The sequence below is a fragment of the Chelon labrosus genome, assembly GCF_963514085.1.
Source record: "Chelon labrosus genome assembly, chromosome: 6".
In the NCBI taxonomy this organism is placed as follows: domain Eukaryota; kingdom Metazoa; phylum Chordata; class Actinopteri; order Mugiliformes; family Mugilidae; genus Chelon; species Chelon labrosus.
In genome coordinates this window covers 21,490,855-21,511,009 of record NC_140342.1, presented here as the reverse complement: position 1 = coordinate 21,511,009, position 20,155 = coordinate 21,490,855, and the positions used below count along the sequence as shown (strand labels likewise).

At 44.7% G+C, this 20,155-nt stretch overlaps 1 protein-coding gene across 1 annotated transcript in view; it reads left to right on the top strand.

Moving 5' to 3' along the window:
- Positions 1–317: 317 nt before the first annotated feature.
- Positions 318–20,155, top strand: part of st6galnac5a (ST6 (alpha-N-acetyl-neuraminyl-2,3-beta-galactosyl-1,3)-N-acetylgalactosaminide alpha-2,6-sialyltransferase 5a) — a gene marked incomplete at both ends in the record, with an annotated part of 49,020 nt that continues 29,182 nt past the window's right edge. Inside the window, 2 exons of the mRNA XM_084547454.1 lie at positions 318–332; positions 1,108–1,317. Of these exons, the coding sequence (XP_084403580.1) occupies positions 318–332; positions 1,108–1,317 (225 nt within the window). The remainder of the gene's footprint in view (positions 333–1,107; positions 1,318–20,155) is intronic.

Below are 20,155 nucleotides of genomic sequence, written 5' to 3'. Positions count from 1 at the left end.
CCATTAAACAGAACGCTCTTATCGCCCTGCTGCAGGTAGTCTCTTTAATTAACAGCGCTGCGCCTCCACTCTCCAGACCCTGGAAGTCGGGAGGCGTTAAGACCCAGCAGAGGTACAATAGTGAACATCTGTCGCCTCGGTCTCCTCTGTATGAATTGAGCCTGGGCTACAGTCTGAAGACACTCGGGCAGCGGCAGGCGGGAAGGCTGGCACAGCGCGGACGGGCTTGGAGTGGTTCCAGGATGCGAGCAGATTACTCCGGACCATGAGAGAAAGTGGAGTCGTTGAGACGCAGCGATAAGACAGCGCGCCGCAAAATGAAGACACCTATGGTAAAGGTTTCTGCCGTGTAGCCCCGTAGGAAACAGTTTGTGCTGGCTTTTAAATCCGACATTGTTCTGCGAAGTGCGCTCCAATCGCCGTAGCGCGCTGCTGTGTGTACAGTGTCGGATCAAAAGATTAGGATCCGAACAATAGACACCCAGCTGTGCGCTCTGCTGGCACCAAAGCTCCACTATCAGGGATCAGAGCGCACGGGATGTTTTATTATTTATTTTTTTCTATTTAATGCAGATACTTGGATTTAAAAAAAAAATAAGTGCATGTAATCGTATTGTCTCATTTAATCTGTAATAATGGAGAGCTCTGAAATAAATAAAAACATAGATTTACACATGTAAACATCTCTGCAAGTCACCGTGCAACAAAAGTAATTAAAAGTGTCATGAGTTGATCATCTTGATCGTCTGATGCTGCACTTTTTTACTTTGTGCGTCCTCTGAAAGTGCAAAATGCACAACAGATGTGCTCCTGAACGCACCTCTGCATTAATATTCATGCATGCAAACTAAGTAAAGAAGATCATTAACAGCCTGGCATCTTGTCAATGTCATTAACATGACCGTGCCCTTTCACTGAGTCGATAGCAGCTGAGATTTTAAGTTCTGTTCAGGCGTGATGTGCATCTGAGTAAAGTTGTGTTTTATTGTGACAAACCAGCTGATGATGATGAGCACGTTGCCTCGCGCCTCATCTGCAGCCTGAACTCGGTCCAGTCGGTGACACTGAGCGCTAATTTACCAGCATCTGCTTGTGTCTTTGTGTCAGCGCCATGGGGTAGCCGTGCTCCTCGTGCTTCTCCTGTGCGCCAGCTTGTTCCTCGTGTACAACGGCAGCTTCAGCGGCGCGTCCAGGGACGCCAACGACACGCGCATCCGGCAGCATGAACAGCTGCGGCGGCCGAGCGAAGCCCCCGTCAAGGTGGCCGAGCCCCAGCCCCCGGTCCTCCAGGGATACAGCGGCATCATCGACCATAAGGTAAACAGATGTGGCGTCAAATGTGGAGCTAATGCGCCGCAAACCGAAGCCGCCAAAGAAAGTGTGGCCGGCTTTACTTTCTCCTCACTGCATCTTCACTTTCTCCACCTGAAACGCGTGAACACAGCTTTCCTCTTTGCAGAAAGAGAGAGAGACAGAGAGAGAGAGAGAGAGAGACTCCCCTCTGTCGTTTATCACAATTTTCTCCTGCACAGTGTTGCGCCACACTCAATACCCACCTGTCGTTACTAATAAGAGCTTAGGCTAGGAATGAAATCCTTGGCTGCATTCTTGGCTCTAATTGATAAACCCCAGAGACCTGCACCTAGGTGAGGCCTGACGTCACGGCAGGGGTGTATCGACTTCCATGTGTTTCTACCAGGCCAGGAGAAAGCAATCAATGCAGTGGTGGGGGACGAAGGGGCTGCAAGCGAAGCACACCTAATGGCCCCGCGAAGGCTTGTTTAGGCAACATGCAGGACGACGAGCAACACAACTGCAGACGGACTCGTTAAAACAGAAGGTTGTGGCCAAAGTTATAAATGGATTGTGGGACAGTGGGCAGGTAAAGGTCTCCCGACATTAATGCATGAAAAGATGGTGTGTGACCCTTTGTAGATCCTTTCCAGTCATTTTCTATTGCTTAGTACACAGGTGTCAAACATACGGCCCTCCAGAGGGTCCAGTCTGGTCCATGGGACGGATTTGCAAAGTGCAAAAATAAAAAAAAAAACTGCAATTTTTTCCAATAAAAGCAATTGATATTCCGAGGCGGCACAGTGTTGTGGTGGTTAGCGCTGATTCCTCACAGCAAGAAGGTTTGAATCCATCGGCAGACTGGTTCCTTTCTGTGTGGAGTTTGCATTTTTTCCCTGTGTCTGTGTGGGTTCTCTCCAGGTACTCCAGCTTCCTCCCATCGTCCAAAGACATGCTGGTTAGGTTCATTGGTGATTCTAAATTGGCCGTAGGTGTGAGTGTGAATGGTTGTCTGTCTCTCTGTGTTAGCCCTGAGATGGACTGGAGACCTGTCCAGGGTGTACCCCACCTCTCGCCCGATGACAGCTGGGATAGGCTCCAGCCCCGTCACAACCCTTCACAGAACAAGAAGTTACGGAAAAATCAAATGAATGTTTTGTAATAGTCATATAATGTACTTGTTCTTCTTTGCACAAAAACAAAGGGAAACATTTGGAGTTGTCGTTATTTATAGGTTATAGGTTGCTGGTCCGGGCCCCTTGAGATCAAACTGGGCAGTGTGTGGCCCCTAAACTAAAATGAGTTTGACGCCCCTGGCTTAGTGGTTTTTTTCTGTTGTCTGCATTTCATTTTTGTCCCTCTGTTAATCATTTTGCATTCATTTATTGTTTTTATATCTTGGTATTCATTTAGTGTCTGTTTTTATCCCGCTCCTGCCTCCTTTCATTGCAGTTTTACATCTTTCTGCAGTAATTTTGCATCTCTCCATCAGCGTTTTACCTGTTTTGACTACATCTGTAGCCCCTTGATAAATTTTCTCTTTTTTACAGCCTCCTTAATTAATAAGTAATTTAGCGTCTCTTTAAAAACGTTGCATCTCTGTGTAGTCGTTTTGTTTCTGAGTGTAATTTGGCATCCCTCTTTGGTAATTTTTTTTTCTCGCCGGGGTAAAAACGTTGCATCCCTTTGTAGTCATTTTGTTTCTCAGTGTAATTCTTTTACATCTTTACAGTTACAGTAGTTAAATAGTCATTTTGTTTTTATCTTAATAATTTTCTGTAGTCACACCTTACTTCACGTCTCTCTTTTTGTGATTTGAGTCCTACTTTAGTCATTGTGGTTCTCTCTGTGAATTCTTTACATCCCTCATTTTGCATCCCTTTCCCTCTGCAGTCATTTCGTTTCCCATTGTAATAATTCTGCTTTCCATGCGTCTCTTTGTTTGTTATCTTGTATTCGTCTTTAGTCATTTTGTTTCTCACTCCGGTGATTTCGCATCCCTCCATTGTCACTCTACACCTCCCTGTAGTCTTATAATAGACTCCACAGTCACTTCTCTGGTCCCTGAGCTTTCGAGGCCCTTGGGCTTGTCAGTAGTTGGCCCAGTCAGTAATCCATCTTGGCAGGACTGAAGACATCATGAGCGACAGGCCCATTCACGCTGCCATGCCCGTCTCAAAGAAAGTTTCTGTCGGCTGCTGAAAAATGTGCATTGAGTCAACAGAATACGTCACATCCCGATTTGCATAGGAGTGAGTGGACAGCCTGCTGGCTGCTCTTAGAGGAGGCTGTTGATGTGCAGACGAAACCATTTAGCAGCGTGAACATGTATCAGCTGCACAGATCTGGGAGTCAACGCATTGTTCCCGAAACATCAGAAAAAGAGGCCTGGGTGGTAAATGAACTCCTTCTAAATTAAACACCAGGGGTTCTGATGAGTCATTTAATCTTGTGACAAAATAATGGAGCTCTGCAACAGAAGGTGGAACTATTATTCACTAGAAGAAATCACACGGGTGCAGAAACTAACTAGTGTGGAAACCTCTAATGTTGACTAAGAAAGTTCAGCTGGCAGTTGTCTTTGGAGAAGTGATGCATGTTGGACGCTTTTGTGCATTCACTTCACATGATACATACCCGGCTGGTGCATGTAGTCATGAGGCCTTGAAGTATGCTTCCGAATGAAAAATAAAAGGAAATATATCATTTTTATTTGATCTTATGAATAAATAGGTTGTTATGAGCTATGATTGTATTTTACTAACCAATAAAATGATTTGGTGATGCCACTAAAACGTTATCCACGTTATCCCAGCTGTTATAGGGCGAGAGGTGGGGTACACCCTGGACAGGTCTCCAGTCTATCTCAGGGCTAACACAGAGAGACAGACAACCATTCACACTCACACCTACGGCCAATTTAGAATCACCAATGAACCTAACCAGCATGTCTTTGGACAGTGGGAGGAAGCCGGAGAACCTGGAGAGAACCCACACAGACACATGGAGAACATGCAAACTCCACACAGAAAGGTCCAGTCGGCCCATGGATTAGAACCCAGATAATATCGGTCAGTGTCCCAGAGCCGGTTCAGCTTTTTTTTGTCTCTGAAACATAATCATCACACAGTTCAGCTACACAGATCTCACAAATAAATACGAAATGAGTCACTGCTGTCATATTTGGGGACAGCCCGACGGAGCGTGCAGCATCGTCTTTTTTCTCTCTCTCCGAAATGCCAATATTCAGTGACCGTGCATGTTTTGATTTGATGAGGATTCGCCTGTAATGCGTCAGTAAACCTCAGTTATGGATGAGAATTGATTTAACTCGAGTGAACCGGAGCAGCCGAGCGTCATAAGTAAAGCACCAATTTATTTTTTTTTTCCTCTCCCGGCAATAAACTTATTGACATTTTGGGGACAAGGGACATCAGTTAAGGGCCACGGCTCTGCTGAACATCATTTACGCTTCTTCAAACCTGCAACTGTGTCACCGTTTACAATGTCTCACCGCAAGCTGCAATCAATACTTGATGATTTGAATGCACTTTGCTGTTACAACACGAGGTCGTACATTATGCACTAGGCAGTCTTCTATTGTGTCCTCCGTGCAGTTTGACAACATGGACGATCTTCCTCTCTCTCTCTCTCTCTCTCTCTCTATATATATATATATATATATAAGTTGTCGGCCTCGTCTCACATTTGTTCTCCTCCAGAGCTGAACGATCAGCGTTTTAAAAAAAAAAAAGGAAGAAACTCTGACACGAACATTTGTCTTTCTCATCTTTGACTGCTGACCTCTCTGCCGTATTAATCTTTCCCAGATATCGGCCGGCTGGCACGCTGGGTGCAGTGCCAGTCAGCCTTTGACCGCTTCACTTTATCTTCCACCAACGTATTAAACTCATCGCAACCCAGAAAACATTTGGAAGGCTGCGAGTTTTCTGCAGACGTTTGGTCGAGATGCTAAAACGTGTTTTACCATCTTTGTCGGGTTGTGACTCGAGAGAAAAAAAAAAAAAAGTATTTCTGAAACTGAAATCCATTAAATCCTTGGTAGCCTGAAATTTCAATGCAACATGTTTGATTTAGGTCAGAATGAAGGGTAATTTATTTTGAGCTATGCAGCAGCAGCAGCATCGGTTGGCCCTGGACTGTTGCTGTGAAGGAGAGCCACGAGATAAGGCTGCAAAGAAAGAAACTTAGGGTGGGGATGAAAAGGGAAACTCTTGTGGAGTGAGGGCAAAGAGAAAAAGAGACGAGGACAAAATTGGGGAGGGGGGAAGGACGGAGAGATTGATAAAAGGGAATATAGGAGGCTGGAAAGGTTCAGCCTGAGAGAACGAGACAAGAGAGTGAAGGAGGAGGCAGAAACTGACACGAAAGCGAAAGACGGAGAGTGAAATCCCCAAGGGGTTCCTTTCTTCCAGCGCTATCCTGCTTTTTATTTTCTCAGAGTGGAGAAAATGGGAGAAGGAGGACAGGAACCACTCTCGCCTGTCTCTCACTGAGATGGGAGGACGAGACAGGGCAGCCGCCTCCATCTGATTTCCTCCGTGACACCGGAATCATGCAGATTCCTGACTGATATCCCGCGAGTCAGATGGAGTGGAAGTAATGGAGGAGGTTTCGGCGCAGATGAGAACGAGGCGCCCTGTCAAGCACGGGGAGGGGAGGGCCCCCTGATGTGGTGCCGGAGAAGAATGAACAAGGCTGACTTTTCCCTTTTCCCGTCTCACAAGCCACGAGACGTGTTTCATGTGATTAAAAGCCAATCCTTTGACTTCAAGACTTGAAGTCAGCCGTGCGAGCGTCTCTGCGAGGCTCCACTCCATCGAATTAGCTTTGTCAGACTTTAATTTTATGCATTCTTGTTCCTTGTCAAAACTCGGCACCTACATTACACACAATGCACCTCAGCCGCTGACAGTTAGGTTGGAGGTTTCTGCGTGCCACGCTGGAGCTCGAGCTCCTAGCTTCAAGCAGACTGCAACGGTTTGATGAGCTCGTTTTTTTCTAACAGCCTCAGAGTTTTTGCCGTTCAGTCACAATTTTGGGGTAATTTGGGGACTCCAGCAGCTTTTATTGCAGTAGGGGTCCTCCAGTAGCACCTGCAAACAGATTTTGATGTGTAAATCTGTCGCGTTCCCCTTTAAAAACTGTGGCGCTTTGAGGTGAAGACGGATGCTAACATGCTCACAAGAGACGGCGGTCTAGCACGTTAGCTCTGTAGCTACAAACGGACGGGGATGCGAAGTGTTTGGTCGTGTGCTGCCTTCGAATTGAACTTGTGAGCTTCAGGTTATGACGTGGAAAGTCAGGCACTCAATATGTTTTGCCATACAAATGGTGAAGTTGTGAAAACACAACAGTTTAGCAAGATAATGGCCGGGCAGCGCAACGAAACGAAATAAATGCTGGAGCATAACGAAAGGATGAGGCTGCCGGAGATATTAACATTATCCTCTGATATGCTAAGAAAACTCCACAATTTATTAAGCCACCATTCACTTCCACCCTTTCTAAAAAAAATTCAACGTTTGAGATGTGAATACCACAAGGGGGGCGCCGTTCATCTGGAGTTTTCTCCTGAACACGGTAAACACAACTATGCCGACGGTGTGAGATGACAGTCAGGTTTAATTCGGTTATACTTCTCCATCAAGCTTCATGACAGTTTATCCAGATGTTGTTGCTGAGATATTTCACTAAAAACACAAAGATTGTTGCACGCTGCAGGAAAAATGATCAACAAAGCCGGTGTGAGTCATCCTCGAGGAGCCTTAACTGTCTGAACCAAATCTCATGATAATCCATTTAATAGTGAGAATTCTTGTCATTCTTAAAGCCATTCCTCCAGCCCGTCGTGCAGCTGCAGACAATCCCGCCGAGAGGACACACAAGAAATTTACAAAGCAGATCCTTTAGCTCAGACTCTGGTCAGAGTCGGTTTTAAAACGTATCTGGAAATTCTCTCCGACGAGCTGCACTTCGCTCGGAGGCGCGAGGCCATCTGCGCCAAGGAGACATGACAAGGCATCGTTCTCCCAACCACAGCTTTAGTGACAGCTGGAGAAGTGAGATGTTTAATATTTCATCTCAGACAGCCACATCTTCTACCGAGCAACCGAGCCGTTTTTCACTGTTCATTAGGATTGTGCGAAGCAATCAGCCAGCTGGAGCACGAGACAAAAAGCTCCCCAATTAGGCCGCTATGGCCAAGGACTCCGTTGTCGTCTGCAGCGACCTAACGGTTGTTTGTGAAGTCTGCAGGGCTGCGTTTTCATGAGCAGAAACGTGTGCACGTGTCTGTGCGTGAGGTCTGTCTTTGTACGTGTGGAGCTCCTTTAAATTGCAGCTCAAACTGAGGGAAACATTACTGACAGATAACCACTATTTTTATGCATGGGCCTTGTTAGAATACTAAAAATGCTCAGTTTTGACTGAAGACAGGAGAATGGTGCTTTCGTTATGCCACAGTGGTCCCAATTGGAGCAAAGTCTTGGATTTCAAGTTATCTCCAGTGCATTCTGCTCCCGCCAAACATAACACAGCTACGGGCTCTTTCCAGTGCAGGCCTGGGAAGCAATTACGGATGAAGGGGTGGGAGGGAGGACGCTGCCTCTCGATAAGCATTCCCTCGACGGAGTAATCTTACACTCGCTGCCTTTTGGCGTTCTGTGGTTAGGGAATCACTGGTGAAGTTATACATTTTCAACATAAAGAAAGGGAGGGGAATTTCTTGAGGCTCATGTCACGAGCTGAATGGTGATTTCACGCCTCTCCGTGTTTTAACCTTTGGTGCTCGGTAAGCTATAGCCCGTGGAGATTCTCCTTATTTGGCCCCCGGGAGACCTGTGAAGGATCTGAAAAGGTTAAACTCTGATAAATGGATGATACCTTTTGGCACAACATCAGGAGATAGATGATGGGCTCCTGCTGCCGCCGCCGCCTTCTGCATGCTTGAGAGCAAATGCAAAGCGACGGCTGGCAAGAAGCATCGCAATAAAAGCCAATTCCTTTGCTTTTCTGTCCTCTGGCTCGAAGACACACAAGGCCGGCTACATTACTCAGCTCTTTAGGAGTGATTAATGAGCATGCCCTCCACAGTGGGAGAGAGGAATGATCAAACTGTTATTTGTGTTTTGGCGTAATCTCCCTCTGTATGCTGTGAGCAGTTCCCCTCCAGATTCGGAGCATATTGGATGCCAAGGTTATTAATTATGGAGACCTGGGGTTTGCCAAAACTGTGTGTGTTTTCGAAAATAGAGCAAAGGGAGCAGAACTGTGTTGAAGTATTTCTTTTTTTTTTTTTTTGTTCAAAACCAGAAGTGACAAAGCAGAGGTTGAAGAAGAAACCTCAACCAGAGAGCCATGAAGCAGCCTTTTGTAGATTTGCAGTGTTTCGCAGACGTTAAATCGTTGCCTTGCACCGCGTACCCTGCCTTCAATCGAAACACTCCCAATTACAGAGGCGACTTTGATGCATATCCCATCACATCCCCGGCGAGGAGACAATGTCGCGGCTGCTCGCTAAGGGCTCTTTGGTCTCCTGCGCTCACTGACGAGCCCACTGATTACACTTCTAGAGGAGCTGAGGAGTAAGCATTTTTCCTGGACGCTGCAATACTACCTCTACCTCCTTTTTCCATCTCGTCCTCCCGTGGAGGGATCCCGCATTAATTTAAGTTATATCGATTTCAGCATCTGTCAGGGAAACTCATATCTCTGTACTGCAGTCCGAACTACCTCGGACCAATTTCAGATGACGCTTTCTTCGCTGTGATGCAGTGGCTAAACTGTAAAAACGATGGGGGTGAGATGTCAACCGAGCAGAAGACTTCCACTACTATGAAAACAGGAAATGAAGGACTGTCTGTTTAAAAGTAGTAGCTCAGATCTGCTCCACCACGTCCTACGTCTCATTCACCTTCATCATTCTGTGGCAGCCCCTCACATGATCGGTTAAATCCTCAAAAGTGTTCACATCGGAGCTGGAAACAAAATTAAACCACCAATACTAAGAGATCAAATCTGACACACAAAAAAAGAAAAGGTTGAGTTGGGTCCGTAATGTGGACGTACCCCGAGAGATTACTAGAATTTGATCTAAAGAGCATTGAAGGTCTTCTGAAGGCTCTCGGTGGACCGTCACTTTAATAATCGGCTAGTTCGTTTGATGTGGAGGTGGAATATTTTATCTGAACAGGCACAATCAGAAGCAGAGGGAGGGCCAACCGTCACGGAGAGAAAGAAGATGTGCTATCGTGATGTGATCTCATGAATCGGCTACGTGAAGGAGTTTAAAAACTGCGTCTAAGAGAGAGCAACGCTGGCTTCTTTCTCATGTGTACATAGCTAAAGGTGAACTGTGTGTGAACGTCAGGTAAAAAAAAGTACCGTTTCAGTTCCCAAAGCTAGCTGACTGGCTAAAAAGTACAGATTAGATAACCATCAGATCTCTAAGAAGCTGAGAGTAAATGCAGTCGGCGTGAGACTCGATTACTTTTATGAAAAGGTGTAAATCATCTGTGTCTTTAAGATTCTTCAAGTGTAAAGAGTTCAGCTAAAATAATAGAAATCACAGTGAAATCAGCTGTTGCCTCAGTAAATAACAGGATAATAATTCTAGAGAATTTGGAGGCCAGGTCAACACCTTGTGCTGTTCTTCATGTTTTTTTTAGTTGTTCCTAAAGCGTTTTTCTGTGTGTGTCTGTGTCAGGCTGCATCAAGGAGTATCATTGCTATGCGGTGGGGGGGCCTGGTCTGGTCTAGGTGGGTGCTACATGTCTAAGTAACGTCCACATGAAAGAATACCAGGTCCAAAAGTTTCCCAGTAGAAAACTGTCACGATGTTATTCACTTCTCCTCTCAGTGGTTTTAATGTTGTGGCTGATCTGTGTTCGAGGCAGTAAAAAGCTGATTAGATTTGAATAAATTCTTCATTTAACGCACATGTGGAGCCTGGTGTGTAATGAAAGCCCGTCGTGCTGCTGTGACTTAAAATCCGTCAGTAGAGGTCAAGGCAGCGTACACTGAGCCCAGAAATCATCTTTTCTGTCACTTCTCTGATAGCTCGCTGTCTGCACCGCTGCCAAAGCAGAGGTGTTACAGCTCTGCAACGAACGTGGACAGTAGAGGAAATTGTAATTTGAGCAGAGCGGTGGAGAGAACTTGTCCTTGCAGCTCTGCCTGTTTTCACACTTCTTGTCAATCACGGGGGGGGGGGGGGGGGGGTGGAGGAACGGTGGGTGCGACTGTTGGATTGTTTTTGTTCCAGAAAGTTCAAACTGAGCCGCTTCACGACCGTCCCCTCGTCAAGTGTGATGTAAAAACCCCGGCATGTAAAAACAGCGGGGTTACCCCTCACCCCTGCCGTCTTCCAGAGAATGTATGTTCAGATTTTAACTTCATTCGGATCTTGGAAGAATCAGGATGTGGGTCGCACTGACATGTGGGTCAACGGTGGAATTTCCTGTGATTGTCAGTGCGACAAAATTGAATTTTGACTGAGGAGACGCAGGGTGTAGATGACATGGCTTGACAAAATCTCATTATAAACAGCACCAATTTCCTTCCTGCAAAAAAAAAAAAAAAAAAAGACATGCTCATTATGTTCATTGGTGATTCTAAATTAGCTGTAGGTGTGATTGACTGGCGACCTGTCCAGGGTGTACCCCGCCTCTTGCCCAATGACAGCTGGGATAGGCTCCAGCCCCCCCGCAACCCTTCATGGGACAAGCAGTTACACAAGATGAATGAATGAATGAAAAATTAAAATAGTTTCTTTATTGTTTCTTTACTTGTCTTTTAAAAGTGACGCACATTTTCCAGTCAAGTAACCTCTGTTAACATCTGCCTCATCTCAAACTGTAATTATTTTAAGTCAAGATAAACAAATGCAAGACTTGCAGTTCTTTGAATCAAAGATCCCCGTTACTGAAACTCAAAAAAAGTTTAAAAACCATCAACGCTGGCCCCCGGAGGGAAGTTTTGGAACAGAGGAATAATCCCGTCTCCACACTGGGAGCGCTCATAATTGTCATTTTCACCCAGAAGACGAATGAAATAATGAATAAAGAAGACAGCTGGCTGCGGCTATTAGCATTAGCGGATCCAGAGGCTCATTTGAGCCACGCAAAAGAGTATTTGTCTATTTATGAGCGGGAGATGCCTCCATTTCCTCTGCTCCTAATCACTCTGTTAATTCCTCCTTCCATCATCATCTCATTAATAATGCAACAAAAGCCTTGATGATGATGATGATGATGATAACGGCGGCATCAGATGCTCAGCTAATAACCGAGTGTGGCCATTTATATCAGTTTCTTCTACGACTTCACTCAGGGTTACTAACTCCGGACACAGCCGGTGGAATATTTCCTAGTTGCTAAATACGTCTGCAATATATTTGTGCTGTACTTTTTAATCCATTTACCTGACAGCTACAGGTAGCAGCTACATTGCAGATTCAGGTTTTACATGCAGAACTGTCTGATATGAAGCGAGTCTATTTTCTGTTGCTATGTAGTATTAGAGTGACAGATGTTCTTATTAAAATTTTAAATAACTCTGAACGCTCCATCATCTCCAGTGGTTTAGATGAAGCACACCTACGAATTTAATTTAGTCTTAAATCTTCACCTGTCTGAGCTCCATAAATGCCATAAGCATCACTGTAGTTGCACAGGTTTGATTCCAGACTGTCGTCCCTTTACTTCCTGTCTCTGTCCACTACTAAAGTATCAAAAACTAAAGATATAAAAGCTTCAAACAAACGATGTCCACATAATCCAAAACTGTCCTCTGGAGGGTCACGGGGGGCTGTAGCCTATCCCAGCTGACGTTTGGCGAGAGGCGGGGTACACCCTGGAAAGGTCTCCAGTCTATCGCAGGGCTAACACAGAGAGACACACAACCATTCACACTCAACACTTAGGGCCAATTTAGAATCACCAATGAACCTAACCAGCATGTCTTTGGACGGTGGGAGGAAGCTGGAGTACCCGGAGAGAACCCACGCAGACACAAGGAGAACATGCAAACTCCACACAGAAAGTCGGCCGATGGATTCAAACCCAGAACCTTCTTGCTGTGAAGCATCAGTGCTAACCACTACACCACTGTGCTGCCCCAGACTTGAACATGCATTAGATATTTCCAATCAAGACTGAGATAGTAAGCCTACAGTTTGCTTTCAGAACCTGGACACTTGCAGGAGTAGCAAGCGTTTGCAAGCGTTTGCAAGCAAAAGCTTCCATAAAGTTTGCCAATCAGAAGAAAGTGGCCTTCAAGCTTCTGCATTGGATCCATACACTAGGCACAGCGTAGCCTACATGGAAGCCTGGTCCCCAGTAACGTAACTCCAGCTAATTTTGCCTCTTGCACACCAACGTCTTCTCTCTTTTCTGAGTTGTTCAACATTTATTAACTCCAGCCTACTCAGTTCAAGTGTCTATTGTTTGAAGCACACGAAGGCGCAGGGATCAAAACCAGAGACTAGTATTTCAGTCGTGTGATAATTACAGAACGATGCCGACACACCAGCACGCAAATAGAGATGGAAGTAAAAAAAAAAAACAAGCTGTAAAAGAGCCTGGAGCTGATATTGACTGTTTTCATGCAGCTACTGAACTGAGCAGCTCATAATGTCATCGTTTCTCATTCTTGATTTGGAGTGGTAATTTCTACAATCCATCCGCACAAGTTTGAGTCTGAATCCTATCTGGAATATGACGGTAGACACATTAGTGACACTCATTAGTAATGGTACCTCAGTGGAGTCCCAGAGTAAAAACATAGATCCGGAAATTAGCATGTCAAGTCTCCTTTAACTGATACACTGATTGGCCACAACATTGTGACCGCAGAAGTAGAAGTAAATAACATTGACCATCTTGTGACAATTCAATGTTTTGCTGGTAAACCTGGTATTCATGTGGATGTTACTTAGACATGTAGCACCCACCTAGACCAGACCAGACACCCCCACCCCATAGCAATGACACTCTTTGATGGCAGCAGTCATCCCCAGCAGGATGCAGCCTGAGATTTTTGTTCCTAACATATCGTCTCTTAAAAAAATTCTGTATCTCACTTAGAAATAAAGACTGGAGAAAGAGAATAAAACAGAGAATATAGGTTTTTGGAACAGAACTGTCAATCATTTCACTTCCCCCTTAGATTCATCTGGTGGCCCTTTGGAGGAGGTCCAGCCCCATGTTGGAAACAACTCGGTGATGAAACCTAACACCAGTATTTCACTGACATGGTCCATTTTTTCCTGCTACTCCCTCCACTGCTGCAGCTGTGTGGCTCTCTCCTCGTCTCCAGCAGCTGATCAGGCCTCATTAAGGCATGAAACGCTGTGGGAGCATCTTCCAGACAGAGAGCTGTTAGCATGCATGCGTGCATTGTTTGTGTCTTTATGAATTCCTGCTAGGCAGTGCACACCCAGGATTAGACTAATGAGCCCCGTGTTTGTGGGGGAGGCTCGTCACCTTGGTGAGAAATCCAGGAAAGGATAAAACAACAACTAACTCCAAACAGCCGTTTACTGGAGTGAGTTTGTACCAGAGTCGCTGCCAGGACTCATTACTTTCATGGTGTTTGTGAACGTAACTCGTTCGCATGTTTCTAATCACCAGTTTGGCTGTTATTGCTTCTCAGGTGTGTATCCATTAAGTAAATGAATAGGCATTACCTTGGCAATAAACATTAGCGTCATGATTCATTTCATTAGCGGTTTCCTATTAAAAGTCTGTGTCTCTTGAGAGCGCAGTGGAAAAACACATGAACAGACTCTCTTGTCTAAGCTCCACCTGGACACAGTGGACAGGGAATTATTATTATTATCATCATTATTATTTACTACTGCACCCCTGTTGAAAATACAATTACAAATCCATCATTTAAATTAGTATTAGTATTAGTATTTTACAAGCATTTGACTCATTTGAAAGAAAAAAAACGACCCACATGTTTTTATATACGATATATCAATGCTCAGTAAATGCGAACTTTTCCCTCCTGTCATTATTTAGTTAAACTCCGTGGCTCCAAAGCTGAGGGTCAGGCCCCATCAAAGGGTCACCGGATAAATCTGAGAGGGACGTGAGCCGACTTTGCTATTTTGTGAGCGTAATTTTTAAACACCTCAGAGGTTTTGAGGTGAAATCGGTCTCAGCCGAAGGAACTGATTATTCAAGCTCCTGTCCAAATTTAGAGATTCATGCCAAATATTTGAGAAAAAGAACCAAAGGAAATGAGAATGAATGTGTGTTCAAGGTGGGTGCTGTCAATAAACCTCAAAATGCAGAGGTGGAAAATGTGATTAAAAAAGTGACGTATTCGTTTGTTTAACTATTTGATGAATGTCGTCCTATCCGCCCACAGGCAGCAGATATTTTTGTGATTAACTCTCTAAAACTTGGAGAAATCCAGGTTGTGTCACACACTAAAAGAGAAACTTCACAGATATCGAGAATTGAATGCACCACCCCACGTGATCCCATGCGGAAATGGGAAAAGCAACACTTTGCTCATAAGCTTCTGAAGTTTTTAAAGATCCTCAGTCGCCCATTTAATGGCATATCCAAAAACAGAGCTAAGACAAAAGCATCTGGAGACGTTTGAGTTTTCTCACCACTTTTCTAAGAGGCTTCTTCAGTTATAAATAACCGTTAATGGAGGAGTACAGTGCTGAAAGCTTTTCCACCACCTCCACTCGGTGGTGTTAATGTACTTGCAAGCTGGTTTGACAACTACCAAACAAACCAAGAGAAGAACAAGAACTTGCTGTAAAGTTGTAATGCCATAGAGCGAGGTCCTAGATGTCTTGTGCTGAATTTGAGGATAATTTAGGACGAAACATCTGTAGTCTGAGTCTGGGACTGATACAGGCAAACCTCTGAGCAGGTCTTAGTTTTTTTTATGCACTAATGTACAACTTGTGGATGTAAAGGCACAAATTAGACCAGTATGGAAACCACTTGGCAACTGTATTTGCATAGTCACTTATGGTGTGTTTTTTTATCTAACACCTTAAAGGGGAATTACCATTTTTTACAACCTGGACCTTATTTCTGGCATAAAATACAACCGGTTACTCACCCATATAACTTTGTATATCCATATAGTGGGAGTGACTGGGGCACTGAAACGCAGCCTCTAAATAACGCATTATCTGCCATGAAGCACGTTAATTTCACCAATATTTAGTTATGATCATAAACAAAGTCGTAGTCCACAACTTCAGAATCGGACAAATATTCAGCTATGGTGTGTGCGGTGCTCAGAGATGACATCATCCAGGTCAGAGGTTAGTAGGTCAAGCTACAGACCCTGGATGATGATAACAGGTAACTCCAGACTCAACAGGGAATAGCACTAGTGTATCATAACAAAATATTGGTGAAATGAACGAGTTTCGTGGCAGATAATGTGTTATTTAGAGGCTGCGTTTCGGTGCCCCATTCACTCCCACTATATGGATATACACGGATCTAAATATCGTCCGAACGACTCCAAATGACACCAAAGTTATATGGGTGAGTAAATGATCGTATTTTATGCCAGAAATAAGGTCCAGGTTGTAAAAAACGGTAATTCCCCTTTAATCTGAAAACACAGTAACAAATGTCAAATAGATTCATTCATTCATTCATTCATTCATAATTCTTCTGTAGCCGTTGTCTTCTGGAGGGTCGCGTGGGGTGCTGGAGCCTATCTCAGCTGTCACTGTCAAATAGACATTGACTAAAAAAACTATATCTCCCTCTAATAGTACCTTGAAATAGTAAATGTAACGGACACATGGACAGAGACTGGAGAAACACTCACGTGTCCTGCTTGCCAATATGAAATCATGAAATCTGCCGCCTCCCCGGAGATTCTTCCTGCCTGACGACTGTTGTCACTGGCAGCTGGTGTTTCACACACACACACACACACACTCATCCACCCGTCTTTTTCAGTTACTGTCTCTCATTATCCTCTGTTCCACCACATAATGGACACACTCCAACTGGAATATTTAGCGGTGAAAATGTTTGCCGAGGGAAGCGGAGCCTTTCCCTCCACACAGGGACTGTAGTGCTGCTGATGTTTTATTGATGTCTTCTTTTTTGTTTTTCTTTGGCTCGTTATATATTTACGAGAACACAACGGTAATTGCTCCTTTGGGCTTTTAGCTCGACGTTTTTTTCTTCTTCAAGACTGAACAGCTTCTAGACTGAACAGCCAGTCTCCATCCTGGAAGAAGACGGAGTTGTTGTTGGTTGGTGTGAAAACCGCCTGTTTGCCCTCATCCACAACAAACTTGTCATCTCGAGTTTGACGGTTAACAGTTCGCCTGAGAGCCATATTCAAATTTCCTCCCGCCGTCCCTGCCCATGCATATATTCTTCTCCACGCTAAGATTATGCTGCACCTTTTATCTTTCAGTTTCATTTTCAACTCGCTGTATCTTGTGTAGAAAAGGGACTTTTGCAGCCGAGGCGTGGACGTGATGTGAAAGCGAAACGGCGGCGCGCACCTCGCGCTCAGACATCTTCTCCAAGTCATTACTCTCACCGCACTTCTCTTAACAAGATCATCTTCTTGTTATTGATTCAGTCCATTGTTTACCACGCTGCGCTGGGCAATAACTATGCCTATCACTCCCAACAACCGATCTGAGGGGATTATGGGAACATATCAGCCTGCCACATCAAAAAACCATGAGCTGATGAAGGCGGCCGTGAGCCCACTTGCAAATGTGAAATCTCCCTCGCACGCAGAATTGACTCCAGGTGTGTGGATGGCGCTCGTGGAAAGGGGAAGTCCTGTAGATGTGTTAATGATGTTTGTGTGGCTGCTGCTTTTGCTCCTGCATAATGACCTTATCAGAGATCATAATTTCAGTGGCGCTGTGAAGCGAGTGAGTGTGCATTTCTAACTTTTCCCCATCAAAGGATGCCCCTGAAATCCCTCCGTGTCTCTCTGAAGGCGCTGCCCTACATTTCTTGGTCTCCAAAGTGCTTCTTTCTCCGACAGCCACTCCTTTTTCTTGCTCCTCTTTTTCATCTTTCAGATTGCCTTTCATTTTTTCCCCTCCTCGGCCCGCCTCTCTGTCATGGCTCCCTCTCTCTTTCTCTCGCTCTCTTTTCTTCTTTCTCCCATCTTTCTGCCTCCCACTCTCCTCCTAATGTCCCTCTGTCATTTCCTCCTAGCTTTTTTCCTCCTCTGTCTTCTCCGCTTGCCACCTCCAGTTGCAATTTTAGAGTAAAGATGTAGGGGAGGAGGGGGGAGAAGAAGTGATCCCGTGACCTGGAAAATTGCACCTCATCTTTTGTATTCACGCCAAGGCTGTGAATGTGTCTGTTGTGTCTGTGTGGTCCCTATCCCTATCCTCTTCTATCTAGGTGGAGTGAGCAATGGCTGCGTCACTTTAAGGTCTGCACCAGTGGCTTTGCAGGCTGATATGGAGCCAATTAAGGCCAAAGAGTGTGTGCTGGAACAACGTGCAACTCGACTGCCTGTGTCCAGCCTTTCCTGCAGCTCTTACTGATAAAAACACCAAGAAGAGACGTTGTCTTTTCCTGGGTCATGCTCAGAGGTGAGCAGGAGGAGGAGGAGCAGGGGGGGAACACAGCGCAGCATTGTTCTTTTCACCTTTTTGTCCAGCGATGATGACTAGAGTTAAGGTTTAATGCCAGAGTTGCGCCTTCAGGCCAGAGTCGGGCTCCGCGTGAGCTGCAGAGGTGCTTTGTGTTCGGGATGCAAGGTCATTTTTGATTGGATAGGTAATCCAGGGACAGCGTGGTAGGACAGAATAATAGCAACAGCAGCTGCGCAACAGAATTCGGTCCGGTGTAGCAGCTCTGTCGTCATGTTTGTTTCCTGCAACGGATTTGAGGTCAGGTTTGAGGGAGGGTTTTATTGTTGTCAACCAAATGAGATCACTGCGGAGGCCTTAATAAAATCTCCACAAATCTGCACAATTCGGTGATTAAACACCTGTACTGTCTGCTCTTTCACCACCGCGATTAACGAAAACCAGCGTGCAGTCAGCTCAGGATCCTCTACGCTCTGTACGCCTTCACGATGCTGTTTTTATTAAGCTGAAATTAACGCCGCATGAAAAACCTAGCCTCTAATTCAGTTCCCACAGGGCTCTGGTAGAAATTCAGAGAATTACTCAACAACAAATGTTCAACTTGGCTGCAGTTCCACTTTGATTACTTTGCAACACGGAGTCATTAATTTCTTTTTTTTTTCTTCCTCTGCTTATGAACATAGAGTTGGAGGAAAAGTTCACGGCGTTGAAAAATCTTTGCTCGTGCCATCATAAACCACTTCCCTGTGTTATGGCGTCTGATAATCCTTCACACTAATGGATCTATATTTCAAATGTACTTCTCCGTCCGAATCGTATTTCATTGTCTCGCCAGCACTGGAAACAACACGCCCACGCTAATGTACATTTTTTTTAATGCCATGTTGTTTTATACTTTACCCTTACCCTTTTTTTTTTTTTTGCAGTGAGGTAACATTCACTTGCTTCTATGCATAAAACAGAAATATTTCAGCTTAACATGAACTGGACTGGATGGAAATTACACTGCATATTAAGTGTCAGAGCTGTATATAATTTAACTACAAGACAAAACTGAATAGCTTCTAGGGCTGTAACGGTACACACAAGTCACGGTTCAGTACGGTTCAGTCCAACAGGAAAAAATTGACTGAAGAAAATAAAAACCACCTCCTGTTATAAAAGTCAAAAATAAAAGTAAAAAATGGAATAAAACATAAATAAATTAATTAATTTTGTTCATTCAGAGGAAAAGAAAAAGCACAATTTCTTGAAGGGATAAACTGAGGTAGTCAGGTAGCAACTGGCAACCTTGGTAACTTCATTATAAGAAACTAACCAAACTGACTTGTTGCACACATGTTTTTTTTCCTCAGAAATATTGGGGTCATGCCGTCTTATGTGCGTTAGCAATGTTTGATGTGTTTCCAGCGATGTACCGCACCTCCGCCAAACATCGTCGGCAGACAGTCTTTGTCCGGTACACCTCTCGCATGCAATCGCCGTTATGTTGCACCGGGAAATGAAAGTGACGTTAGCCGGCAGCTTTTAGGCTCATTACCGCCACCTGGATTGAAGTGAGGACTCGACGTTTTCTTTTTTAATAGGCTACTCACTCAGACGTATTCGCCGTATGACTGCGTGCACTGAACCATGAGGCCCGTACCGTGACACCGCGGGACGAATACATGTTCAGTTACACCCCTAATAGCTTCTGGTTTATTGTGGGAAAAAATAGTTCTGCTGGACCTTGAGACGAGGAAGTCAATAAGGGTCCAAAGCCCTAGTTTATGCATTGTTTCCCATATTGTTGCCACTAGTTGGATCCCGGATGGTTGCTTTTCCGCCCGGTTCAGCATGTTGAATCTGCAGCAGACTGCACTGGTGAGAGATCGCTCCGATTGGCTGGTCAGTTTAGTGAACACGTGTATGAGAATATAATCGAAAGTGACAAAACTGGGCAAAACGGCGAGGGTCTAAGGCCAAGTAGAAGGCTCCTGTCATTATTCATCTTCATCTCATCTGAACATTCAAATAAACAAATATTTTTCAGCATGAGGTCAGGAGAGGTCAGCTCTGTGACCGTTTGTAGCTCTTCTAGTTTCTCCGAGTGACGAATACAGACTACTGCCACCTGCAGCTGTAAAGACCTTCTTTAAAGGCAGGTACACCGATCAGGCATAACATTATGACCACCTTCCTAATACAGTATACACTGCGTGCACAATTATTAGTGCTCTTGATCAATCCAAAATGTTAATAAACCTCAAACCTGAATGT